Source organism: Neocloeon triangulifer, unplaced genomic scaffold, assembly GCF_031216515.1.
Source record: "Neocloeon triangulifer isolate White Clay Creek 2 clone unplaced genomic scaffold, ASM3121651v1 ptg000005l, whole genome shotgun sequence".
NCBI classification, from domain to species: Eukaryota; Metazoa; Arthropoda; class Insecta; order Ephemeroptera; family Baetidae; genus Neocloeon; species Neocloeon triangulifer.
In genome coordinates this window covers 2,145,153-2,158,703 of record NW_026775548.1, presented here as the reverse complement: position 1 = coordinate 2,158,703, position 13,551 = coordinate 2,145,153, and the positions used below count along the sequence as shown (strand labels likewise).

General features: G+C 39.7%; 1 protein-coding gene across 2 annotated transcripts in view; it reads left to right on the top strand.

The window, feature by feature from the left end:
* Positions 1–9,461, top strand: part of LOC132193860 (protein tiptop-like) — a 62,012-nt gene extending 52,551 nt beyond the window's left edge. For both annotated transcript variants that reach the window (XM_059614792.1, XM_059614791.1), the window contains exons 2-3: positions 2,625–2,820; positions 6,235–9,461. In XM_059614792.1, coding sequence (XP_059470775.1) covers positions 2,813–2,820; positions 6,235–8,920 — 2,694 coding nt within the window. In that variant the 5' untranslated portion in view covers positions 2,625–2,812 and the 3' untranslated portion in view covers positions 8,921–9,461. The remainder of the gene's footprint in view (positions 1–2,624; positions 2,821–6,234) is intronic.
* Positions 9,462–13,551: the final 4,090 nt, after the last annotated feature.

Genomic DNA, 13,551 nt, shown 5'->3' with positions numbered 1-13,551 from the left:
ATTTGATATCGAGCGCGAATTGACTGCTGCCTGCTACTTTTCACAATTGGTTTAATGACGATGCTGAGTGAGAAACGGATCGGTGGTGGAAAAAAAAATTAATAAAATGCAAGCACTTGTTTGCAACAAATTAACTGCATTTCTCCCTGCAAACAGTGCAAACAGTGACGTTTCTTACTCGAGTATTACTTTTAATTTACTTAATAAAATATTTATTTTAATCCATAAAAGATTTAATACTAAAATTTAATTCAGGAGACGATTTTGCTAAAAAAACCTATTAATTTTGATTTTAAATATCAAAAGCTCCTTGTTAATTTGCCTAAAGAAAGTTTATTAAAGTTATTGATTTTTAATTAAATAATAATATATTTTTAATTCAATTTACTAACCATCTCTCTCATCTCGGCGGAAGAAGATTTTTTCCGACTCATCTTCTCTCTTTAAAATGACTCGCAGCCAAGTTTGACTGCTGCAGGCGGAGAATTTATATAAGGGAGGAATTTTCTTTTTCTGCTGGATGGTGCGATGATGACGAGCCAGAGAGTTGGTTGAGCCTGCGGATGATTTTCTTGAAATACGACTGTCATGTCTTCATCACATCCAGCTCACGTTATTCAACTGTCACTCACAAAGTATAACAATACATTTGTCAGTCTATATTTAAACGGGGCGGGCATCAAGACGAGCTGCATGAGAGAGACGCGCCGCCGCCAGTGCTTTCCTCTTGAGAGAGAAGAAACTGCAAACTGTACAGGACGTAAACAGCCCTTTGAACTATATGGGAACAAGCTTAATTGGATCAATCAAAGATATACATGAAGCAGGGAAAAATTAAAAAAAAAACCAACTTCTGTATTATTCTAAAATGCAAAAATGATGAAAATTTTTTCAGAAAAAAATCATGAATTTTTCTTGTAATGCAACTTGCTCTACCCTAAATTTAGTAACTTTCAAATCTACAGGGGATGTTTTTACCCCTTGTTATTAAACATTCCTTTAATTTATTAATCATTCGAATTATTTGAAATAATTTACAAAAAGAACTGCAACGTTTGATGGAGTTTTTCTTGTGAAATTAAATAAATGTAATATTCTTGATCAACGTGAAAATCTTATCAAAAGCCTCATTGCTGTCCGCCTATTCTGAGAAATCGCTTTTAAGCAGCTTTGTCATTTTTGTTTTCCGCAGCAGTTCGAGATAACCGCGCACAGGAATCTGTCGGCCAATTAAATTTCCGTGCTGGAAAAGAAAGGAATTCCGTAAATCAATTTGCAAATTCAATTATGTACGGCGCGCTCTGAAAAGGAAATTTTTAAACGAGCACAAAGAAGACGAAGTGCATCTTTTCTCTTCTCTTAAAGAGGCATCAGGCATTTAAATTTATGGAGAGTAGATATTTAAAGCAGATAAAGACATATATATTTATCTCCTTATTTGCGCGAATAAATTTCAAAAGTGGGTCCTGCTGGTGGCATTATGGTTTTATATTGTTGCCGTCTGACGAGCATACTAAACTGCTGTTGTGGTACAAAAAAAGACTGCTGGCGAATATTAAAAAAAAATACGAGTCTTTTTGGGATTTTCGGCCGATGCAAAAAGCGTATATAGAGATAGTGGCACCAGCCAGAGTAGCAAGCAGAGCGACGAGAATAAAATCTACCAGCAGATTGACATCGGACATAAATACATCAGAGAGAGACAATGGCTGATAAATCAGAGCCAGCACAGCGAGCACCGAGAGAGAAAGAGAGAGAGAAATAAAAAAAAAAATATATGGCCGAACAGAGAAGCTGCAAATCTCCTTCTGTGCAGCTCCGGAATAGCTGCCGGAACCAAATTCAAAGAAAAAAGAAAATGAAAATCCAAGGAGTTTTTAATTAGTGGTTGATCCGAGAAGTAAGAAAACGGTGTCGGCGAAGAAGTGACTCTCGAGTATTCTTTTCAACCTCTCCAGACTGGCGTGATCGCCAAGAGAGCAAATTAATTCAATCAATATGCTGGGAGAGAGAAAGAAAAAAGTAAAAGAAGAGGAGTTGCACGAACTTGTCCTTGCATACAGTTACAAAGATTCAGTGGAAAATAATCAGATTTCAAAAAAAAAAACGATTTTGTTAATTTCTGCAAAATTATTTAAAATAAGAATTTGACAAACAATTATATTGTCTCGAACTTAATTTAAAAATTTCATTCCTGAACAATTATCAGTTCATCTGGATTTATTTCATTGCATTCAAAAATTAAAATAATTATGGAATTCCGCGGTTTTTCAATGCTTAGTAATTTTAATAGTTCTTTCATATCTTTATTTTAGTTAGATTCCAGAGATTTAAAATACTCAACAAAATTAAATCATAATTTATTTTGCCAAAAAAATTTAAATAAAAATTATAAATTTCTTGTTAATAGCCATTTTAATTAATTTGATCATTGAAGGACTTTAAAAGTAAAATAAAAGCTCAATATCATCTATTATTATTTATTTTTTTGCATTTTATTGTTGAAAAGAAATTTACTTAAAAAAGGAATTGTTGGAAAAAACGGCACCACCACTAACAATAAGCAATAATTTTACTTTTGAAGAATTTTTTAATTAATTTGTTGTTAATTTTTGTGTTCACAGGGGAAGGCGGTGTGGAAATCCCATGCACGGAGCAGGACGAAGGCGGCGAGTCGAGCGACGGCGAAAACTCGGTGGGCTCCGGGGCGGGCAGTGCGTCCGTGGCGGGCGACAACCCTTGCGAAGACGCCCTGGGCCGCAAGTCGATCAGCCCTCCGGCCAAGCTGAGCGTCGTCTCGCCCGAGCTCCTCATGCAGAGGTGAATTAGCTAATTGTACTTGTAAGAATGAGCGAAATCTCGGAGGAGCGATCTCTGTGTTGCAGACACGCCCTGAGAGAAAGACGCTTCCTCTCTTTTTTCGCGCTGCAAAGACACGCTTTTGCTGCTGATTTACTGCCTGATTAGTCGCTGCTCGCCGAGTAAAATGCAAATCTGGAGACGCGCGGTGTCAATTCCACCCTCGGGCTTTTCGTTTTAATTGAAGCAGGCCAACGCTGAAATCCATCGCAATGATTGTACGCGCTGATTTGCGAGTTTCGAACAGAACGGGACGTCAAGACATGTCTGCATTTTTAATTGTCTCCTTCAAGCAAGGTTTAGCAAAATTTTAAAATAACTGTGGGAAAATGATAAAAATACTAAAAAAATATTGGCAGCAATAAATAATTAAATTCTGATAAAAGTAATTTTTCCTCTATAAATTTTTTAGTCAACTCCAGGAAGACTTTACAGAAAATATTATTTTTAAATTCCGGTTAAATTAATTAATATTCAATTTTAATTCAATTTGATTTTATCTGTTTTATTAGAAATAAAGTCTCCTAACTTTTTATATTTCTCCTGTTTTTTTACCTGTGATTTTAAATCTTTTGTTTACTTCAATGTATATATATTTTCATCCCCCTCCTCCTCCCTCTTTAGAATTAATCCGCGCCTTTGAATATCTGAATATTTCTACCCCGTTTGATTCATGCAAATTGCGCGGATTAATTTCCGAACAAATAGCAGCACATTTACAAAAGATCCCTCTCTTGCCGGCAATAACAAACACGTGCGCTTTATTCATTCGATGATGGAAATTCGGCGGAATTATTTGGAATATGATAATCTGCTCGCGCTGCAAAAGTCCCCTCTTTTTGCAGTTGTGTTATTTATGCGCAATTAAAACGCACCGCGTCTCTAATACATCCTCGGAGGAGAGCGAGAGAGAGAGAGATGAGTCAGTCATATACGCGTTGGCAATAAACGTCGCGCGGGCCGTGATATATTGCCTCGTGTATCTTAATAAATACCGCAAAATCTGCGCCCATAAAGCGCGCATTTTTTAACAAAAGTGCGTCCGGCAAGCCGGCCTGATGAGATAAAAGGGTTTGCCTCCGCGCAGGGGGACTCCGCGGCGGATTAAAAGATTGAAAAAGTTGTGCCGCGAGATACTCGATCGGAATTCGACGTTCATGTGCCCTTGGCAACACCAATCCTGTTAAATTTCACATCAATGGCTTCATTTGCATAAATTTATTTTTATTAAAATTAATTTCAATAAAAATGAGCATAGAAATTATAAAAAAATATAATATATATTCAAAAAGAAATAAATAATCCTTTATTAATTTCTTTATTCAATTTTTGCATTTTTTTTTTAAAATTAATTAGTGATAAATAAATGTAATGAAAATAGTGTAGGAAAAGTTAAAAAAAAAGAATAAAATTCTTTAAAAAAAAATGTTATAATCAAAAGATATTTTGTAGTTTTTATCTTACAAATGAATTGTTTCTCTGGTAAATTTTGAAAATTTTGAAAATCGAGAAATTTTCATCCCCTTGACCATGTCGAACTTGGCCCCGGTGGCGGTTTCCCCCGCGCATAGTTGGTCGGCGTGCTCACGGCGGCGCTCCGACTCTTTCTGCTCGGGCGTTCGCCGGCACAGCATCCAGCAGCACCAGGAGGAGACGAGCGAGTGAGAGACGTTGGGGTTGGAAGGGGGAGGGTTGATATTTACTGCCCCCTAGTAGCCATTATCGTAAATCAACACCAACATTCATTCTCTCCGACCCCCCCGCACACCCTCCTCTTGCTTCAGCAAAACCTCCCTCTTTTCTAAAAACCTCCACCACACCCTCCCTGACTAGCTGGCTCTCTCCTCGGTGCGCGCCCTCGCTTGCTTATAAGATCCAAATTATACACACGCACTCGCACCACCGCCGCGCTTTTTCCCATTTTTTCTTCGACCTCCTCTTGTCTTTTTCGCATCACAATTTCATCTCGCCGGCAAATTGCACACGGACGGATTAAATTTCTCGAGATGCGCCTCGTTTGACGAACCCTCCACTTCTCCCTCTAGAGGAATTTCGCATGTTTTAAGGAATTATATTTGAAAAATAAATTAAATTTATGCAAATCAATAAATTATGAAATTAAATTTTGGTGCATTAAAAATTTCAAAAATTAATAAATTTGTTAATTCTTTCCTTTTTCGTTGCAAATATTTTTTGTAATTCTTAACAACAAATTCAAATTATCCAATATTTTACGAATACAATTAACTTGATTTATTTTTATGCAAATGTCCTCGAAATAAATGTGCCAATTAATGGAATTTTTCCTCCGTTTCGTGAAAAAACTTGACAACCATTGCCAAAGAATCTTCACTCATTTCATTATTGAATATCGTTTGTCAAAAGAGGCTCACCGCAGGTGCTAAGGTGTGTCGGAAAAATGGACAGGACGCTGCAATAATTAATAGCGAAGACAGGCGGCCACATGGCCTCGATTTGTGTAATATAACATTCGGCACCCAACTGCCGCCGAATAACTTTCCAATTAAAATTTATCGCCGTCCGAAATGATAAATATAAAACAGCAGGCCACATCTCGTATCGACAAAATTTACACCCGATGCGGTCGCAATATGTACACTTTCACGAGAGCGACAGAGATAGAGACAGATATGGCAAAAAAAAATACACAACGGGATAAATCAAAAGCTGTGGCGTTTTAAAAGTAACTCGCGCAGTCGTTAATGAATGCGCGAGAATTTATCGATACGCGCGTGCTCATTTTCATTGGAATTATTATTATTGCTATTCGCTCAGGTCACCGGTGCTAAGTGTGAATTAAAACAATTTCGAAATCGCGTATATCTTGGCCGAGCAATAAAATACATTAGAGTCGTTGGAGTGGCCGCCCTGCTTTATCTCTCACTCCGGTGTGTGTTGTTGCAGCAGCAGGTATTTTGCATCCGGATTTATTGCTGCCGACCGCTTGCCGGCTGCTGCATTCAATTATCAGTGGCCGCACTGATGGAAATTTAGGACTTGGCCTCACTTTATGAGATGACTGTCTTCCGATTAATGGCCCGCCCGTAAACCTCCGGCCGCGCTCGGCAATTATCAATTCTCGCCTCGACAAACACACAACTTATCCGAAAATTACTTACAAACAGGCAAATAATGCAGAAGATATTAATTACAATCCTTTGGTGATAGCATTGTTCGTAAAACTTTATATAAATTTATTTTAATTTTTAAATCACCTTAAAACTAAAGAAAAGATTTATTTCAATTTTTATTAAATTACAATAAAAGTAAAAATAAAACTATATTATTTAATAACAAATTACTAAAAATAAATCTTTTTTAATTATTAACCCAATTTTCCCTCTTCTGTTGCAGCCCTCGATGTGAATCCCGAGATCTGTCATCCTCGGTGGGCCGATCGGTATCCAGAAGCTCTTCAGAAGCCATGGACACCACCCCAGGTATGAAGCGCCACCTGGACAGCGAAGACGAAAACGTTCCAATCGAGGAAGGAATCTTGGACTTCAGCAAAAAGAAGCACCGGGGCAGCGCCGCCGACAGCGAGTGCCTCAACCTAAGCAAGGGATCTCACGCGACACCGTCACCATCTCCGAGTGCGGAGCCGCTCAACGGCCCTCTGGACTTGTCCTGTTCGCGAAAAAGAAACGCCCAGCCCACCTCGCAGGACACCAAAGTGGTCAAGCAGCAGCGGACGGAATTTCCCAAGAACAGTTGGACGCCGGCAAACTTCCCGTTCGGCTTCAACAGCAAACTGGGCAAGCGGGCTGAGGAGGAGGAGTGGAACGGCAAGAGTCCGATGAGCGTGAAGAAGTTCACCGAAACCAGCAAGTCGCTGAACGAGCTGTCGAAACTGGGCGAGGACATGTTCAGAAATCAACTTCCTCCGCGGCAAACGGCCTGGCAGAGTCACTGGGTCAACAAAGGCAGCATCGATAAGAACAAGGAGGTCTTCAAGTGCGTCTGGTGCAAAAGTTCTTTCCACACTTTGGCTCAGCTGACGACGCACATGAAGGAGACTTCCCACTGCAACAGCAACGCTCCACCTTCCTCTCAGGGTTCCTCCGCGAAGAGCAACTCGGACCTGAACCTGTTGATCAAAGAAACGATGCCCCTGCCGCGAAAGTTGGTCAGAGGCCAGGACGTGTGGTTGGGCAAGGGCGCCGAGCAGACCCGGCAGATCCTCAAGTGCATGTGGTGCGGCCAGAGTTTCCGGAGCCTGGCGGAAATGACGTCGCACATGCAGCAGACCCAGCACTACACCAACATCATTTCCCAGGAGCAGATCATCTCGTGGAAGTCTGCCGAGGAAAATCCTTCCGCTGGTTCCAAAGCCACCAGCAGCACCAGTGGAGGCGCCGGCGGAGCAGCCTCGGGAGGAGGGCCTGCGACCACCCCCACGCCACCCCCGAGCACGCAGCAGTCGCACGTGACGGCCGTGCTCACCTGCAAGGTTTGTGATCAAGCGTTTTCCAGTCTCAAGGACCTGAGCGCCCACATGGTCAAGAATTCGCACTACAAGGAGCACATCATGCGCTCAATCACGGAGTCGGGCGGGCGGCGCCGCCAGAATCGGGAGAAACGCAAAAAGTCGCTTCCGGTTCGAAAGCTGCTCGAGCTGGAACGAGCGCAGCACGAAATCAACGTTTCGGCCAAGAACGGCTCAGAGTCGATCAAGAAACTGGCCACCTCTTCCAAGATCTCCTGCGAAAAATGTGGCGAGAAAATCGATACCTCAATATTCGTAGAACATATCCGCCTGTGCGTGGGCAACGCTAGGAACCTGCTCAAGTCTGCATTGCTCTCCAACGAAACGACGCCCGAGAGGGAGGTGCCCTCGGACAGCAAGAGCGGCAAGGAGCAGGCGTCGCCCGAAGCCTCAACGGGCAACTCTACCTCACCGTCGGTGCTGAACGCCATCGAGAAGCTGATCGAAAAGAGTTTCGACTCCAGAGGTCGGCAGAACTTTCACCATTCCTCCATGCCCAACCCGAACCTCGGCTCGAGCATTCTCAAGAGGCTGGGCATCGACGAGAGTGCAGACTACACCAAGCCCCTGGTAGACTCGGCCAGTCTCAACCTGCTGAGGAACTACCCCACCTCGCAACTGCTCAGGCCGCGAGAACGCAGCGGCAGCGAGTCCAGCTCGCGGTCGCGTTCGCAAACGCCAGACCGGAAGTCCACATCTCAAGTCACCCCTCTTCCGGCCACCATTGACGAAAACTCGCAACCCAAAGCGGCAGCGTCCCCCACCTCTCCCAAGTCGGACCCGAAAAGTCCCTTAAGTCCTGTCAAGGAGGAAAAGCAGGAGTTTTCTGACGAGGAAAAGCTGCTGGAGAAATCGGCCAAATCGTTGTCGTCGCCAAAAAACGTGCGACGAACCCCCAGTCCGGCCGGAAGCGAAAGGTCCGAGGCGAATGAGCGTGACAGTGAGCGCAGCACTCCCAAGTCTGACAGTGCCAAGTCGCTGAACGCCCTGTCCAACATGTACGACAGCCTCTCGGGCAAGTCTTCTTCCGCCGAGAATGGGGGTGCGTCCGGAAAGAACCCCTCGAGCCACCCGTTGGCGGCGCTGCAGAAGTTGTGCGACTACACGGATCGCACCTCGGCCACCTCGAGCCAATCCTCGTCCCCGTTGGCGGTGACCAACCCCGGCGCCATCTTGGCCTTCACGTGGGCCTGCAACGACGCCGTGGTCGGCGGCAACGCCGACTCGGCGCTCATCAAGTGCGCCTTCTGCGACACGCCGTTCATCTCCAAGGGCGCCTACCGCCACCACCTGTCCAAGATGCACTTCGTCAAGGACGGCAACCTGTCGGCCGAGAACCACTCCAAGAGCAACAAGAAGACGCCGTCGCCGCCCGTCGCCAGTACAAGCTCCGAATCCAATTCGGCGCGCAAAACGCCTCCGAACAACAACGACGCCGGCTCGTCTTCCGGTGCCGCCGCCGCCGGCAGCTCGTCAGCCGCCGAGGAGTCGCCGCACTCAAAATTCCTCAAGTATACCGAACTCGCTAAGCAATTATCCAGCAAGTACGTCTGAATTCTGTTTCCCCTCCTTTAATTAATCTCACCAAGAGAGAAATTAAAATAAAATAGCGAAATACGGCGAGAGTTATTTCAAAACCAAAAGTAGCACCGAAGAATAAATAATTATTATCCTTTGGAATTTTTTATTATTGTTTTTATTAAACACAAATTTTTACAACGTCATGTATAGCTGGTTGAAATCAACAATAGAACTAAATTTAAAAATATTTAAATATTTATATGGATACAGATAAAACTTAGATGGTATTTAAATTTAGTTATATTGTTAATTTCAACCAGCAATACATGACATTGCAAACATTTGTATTTAATAAAGACAGTAATAATTTGGAATTTTCTAGAAATTTAAAAGTTCTTAACGTTTTCTGACAGTCCTTAGGTGATATGGAACCCAAATCGACAATTTTTCAGCAGGAGCATCTTAACTTTTGTAGAAAGATTTCACTTGTCAATTTCAGTGTGAAATTCATGCATTTGTTGGAATAATTTCACCTAGCCTTAAAATGTTATGAATTAAGGACTTTTGAATTTCTTTGAAACATTTTCAAGAAATAAAAATAAAAATTTATTTAAATTTTAATACTCGGTGCTAAATTTGGTTTTGAATCGCTCTTGAAATCAAAGAAAGCTGAGTGCCATTTTACATACATGAAACTTCTCGACACATCCCATCGATTCAGACTGGTGATTACGTGTCTTTGTGCTAGACCTGATACGAAAACTTGTATACTAATAGAGAAACAACCGATTTCTGGATAGCAGTTTACTCTGATTACTAAAATAAATAAGAAAAGAAAAATGTTGACACCTCTTCTTATATTCGAGCGTTGATTAAAATTAATTGTTTTCCGAAACATATGTAAAGAGCGGTCAGTCGTGCGACTTGATATTCTTTTTCTAAAGCCTTTTTGGAAAATATATAATTACGAAATAATCAACGGACACAATACCCCAAGTATACGGCATTCGATCGCAATGCAAGTCGCACCTCGACATACTGCGCTGATATACGATTCAAGTGGCCATACCGACTTAAAATATACACACACACGCTATAGAGAGTAAAATTAAAAAGCAAAAGATATTAAATAGTCAAGCAGTTAGTGTAACAAAAGTATATTTCTACTGCTTAAATTTTAATTTTTCGCTATTGTGTAAATATTCAAGAGAAGGAAGCGTGGCAGATGGTTCGTGCGTATAAAAAAGTAATATTTAATAATTGCTCACTGTCCTCTCCATCCTGTTATCTGACGAGACAAGCAAACAAAAAATAAATCGCATCCCCCATGTTATTATAAAACGCAAATTCAGAAAACAACTCCGGGCCGACCATCTCGTTTCGGAGAGACATGCGCGAATATATTATAATGCAAAAAAACAAAAGAAGAAGAAAACTTTGTATACCTCTTGAAAGTACGTAAACTGAAAATGCTCATTTACATTAAAAAAATTACTGTACGGAAGTGAAGCAACTTCCTCGATTTGAAATTTCCTTCTCGCAAAAATTAGAACATTAATCGCATCTCAATAAAACAAAATAAAAAATGAAAGTAGAAACGCATCACACAAACAAACACTCAAATCGAAAGAGAGAGAAAAAGAGGAGATTTTCATGACTATATATTGATTTTCATAAAATAATGTTTTCATATCTCAATTTACTCGAATATCTTCCATAATGTTAAGAGTATTTGAAAATCAAAAAGCACAAACAAACACACTCACTATTCATTGTTCATTGAAATTTATTTTTGCCATCGTGTAGCGAAAAAATGAAGAATTCTTGTTAAAGGTAAAAATAAAAACATTGGGGATAAATCCAAGTTAATTATACAAAACAAAAAATTATATTCAAACTCGAATGAAAGGTACAAGATACAAAATCCACCTTAATTGTTATTTAAATATTTTCCTGCTTTTTATTTTGTATTTTCTGTTTATTATAAAACTTGGCGGACGATATTACAATTAAACGAAAAAATTCCTTGGGAATTTAAGTGATTTTAATTATTTATCCCGTGATTTTGTACAGAAATAATGATTAAAGTTCGTGCAAACAAAGAGTCTCCCGCAGTCAAGGCATAACAAACAATTAAAAATCGACTGCCCATTCTGCAATTGTCTCTCAACTACAAAGGAGACTCTTTAAAATAAGTGCTCAAATTATAAAGACTTTGCTTTCTGTAAATTAACTTAATTAAATTATTATTATATGATTGCAACGAGACGGAGGAATTAATTCCTCTGGTCATTGATTGTTGTGTATAAAAGGACGTCGAAAAATTATATAAGACATAATTTTGTTGCATTTTTCCCCTGCTGAATGACACGATAGGTGCGTTGTATTATTATAATTACGATGAGATAGGAGAGACGAGTGTTGAATGGAAAAAAACACGCGCGCATTTCTGTCGGGATCTTTACGGAAAGATGAAAAGCAATTGCCAATATAATACAGTGAGAGATACGATTTGACGACATGAAAATGTTTTTAAAAAATCTATGTGTAATTATAAATAAAAACATCTGAAAAATGGATCAATATTTTGATTTTTCCTTTAAGAAAAAAAAATACCAAACCTGATATAATTAAGAGATGAAATTAGTTTTAACTTGTTACATGACATTGATTAAATTGACGTTTCTTTAATTAAATTTAAATGTATTTAAATTACCTAATTTTGTAAATTTCTAAAGTTTAATGGCATCAAGCAAATTTAAATGAAATAATTTGATTTAATTTAAATCAATAATTTATAAAAAGTTCAGATTGGAATTAAAAAATTTAATTTGGTTTGTATTGTCTTCTGCTGCAGAGGCTAACTCGGAAGGTGTTTGGAGTTTAGGTTTGGCCTTCCAGCTGATCCTTCTTCTTTTTTTTATCTCTTTTCTTTATTAACGAAGAGAGAATTATTTGGCAAATTAATCGCGGTGGCGGCCGTCGGGAGTCTCATTTCCGCGAGGTCGATCGTTTCTCTCCGTCAGCAGCGGCGCGGCCAAAAAAGGTAGGACGCGATCCGTCGGCCCGTCCGATCTACAAATAAATAGCGTCTCGGCAGAAATTCTGGCTCGTCGGTCGGCGACATCTGTCCGTCTATCCATCAAGAGTTGATGTGTACCCTGATGTACAGCAGTTGAGCCCGAGATGTGATGGCACCATGAAGAGCAGCTGCGACACTTATAAATCTCTCTGGTAGACGATAAATTTCACTTGTCTCCTTGTCTTTTATATAACAGAGCAAAATAAAAGCGGGCCCGACGAAAAAGAGAGAGAGAGAGAGAGAAAAGACGGCCCCCATCAACTCATCTCCGCTCACTCTGCCATGTTGCTATTTGTGAGTTGTGAATAACGCGCGTCCGAGCACATTCACATATTTTATTATTTGCGCTTTCTTCTGCGGCCGCTCATCATCATTTTTATCGGCCGTGTCCATTTCTGCGGCACGACAAATGAGACGCGAATTTATTGGCACTTTGATGCACCCATCTTTCAGCTGACGGACGTTTTCGATTTTCTCCTCCGGATCTGCTATTTCGGAATGGACGGCTGGTGTTGAAGAGCGCGGACGTAAAAAGTCTAATCAACCCTTTCACTGCAATAAAGTAGAAAAGTGATTGCAATTTTTTCAAACCAGATTAGTTTGCATTTGAAGAATATCCCTATTTTGAATCAGAAAAATTAATCATGATAATATCAAAATCTAGAAAAGGAAATTTTTATTTTAAATTATCTGTAGAACTTAATAAAAGAAATTTGGAAATATCAAGTTTGTTTCTTTTTAATAATTTAAACTTTATCTTCATTTAGTTGTTTGATATTAAAATGATAAAATCATAATGTTCATCACAGCTTCTTTAAATAATAAACAATTTGAATATAAATTTAACAACTTTAATTAAAAAATCAACAAGAGCAAATATTCAAAAAAATTTAATACAAAAAAAAATTTGTAACATTAAATTTTATAAAATTCTTGAGCTTCAATTATGCATTTAAAACAACAAAAGGGCAATTATTTGTCAATAAAACCATAAAAATAAGTATTTAAATAAATTTTAGTCTTTTTATCTCGCAAATATGAATTATATAAACCTGGAGTAATTTGGTAATTGTCCTTTTGCGCGTCCATATTTGAGATTTACGACCACTTGGTTTGCGACAGCTGGAGAGTGGAGCTCATCAAACGATTGTTTTTGATGAGTATTGATGTTCTCGTGGCTGTCATTAACCTTGTTTTTCAGCCCTCGTAGGCTGGCGGCGGCTGCTTGCTCTCTCATGGTTCAGCTCTCGTCGCCGACGTCGTTCACCGCTGATGAACGCCTGTCAACTGCTCAAAAATATTGTTTCCTGCCGATGGGTTAAATTAATTAAGCCTCGTCGTTAATCACAATTACAGCAGCGGCTGGGGTCTCCGAAAAAACATGGACCTGAAATTTGCATAATATTGAATTTTAACAGTTTAATTGCATAAGTTATTAATTAAAGTAATAAAAAAATTCAATCTTTTTCCTCTATTTTACTATAAAACTGTTAAAATTGTAATAAAAGGATGTTTAATTTAATTTTTTAAATCATCAACTTTTACATATTTTATATTTTTCTCCGGTACAATCGGCGGCTTA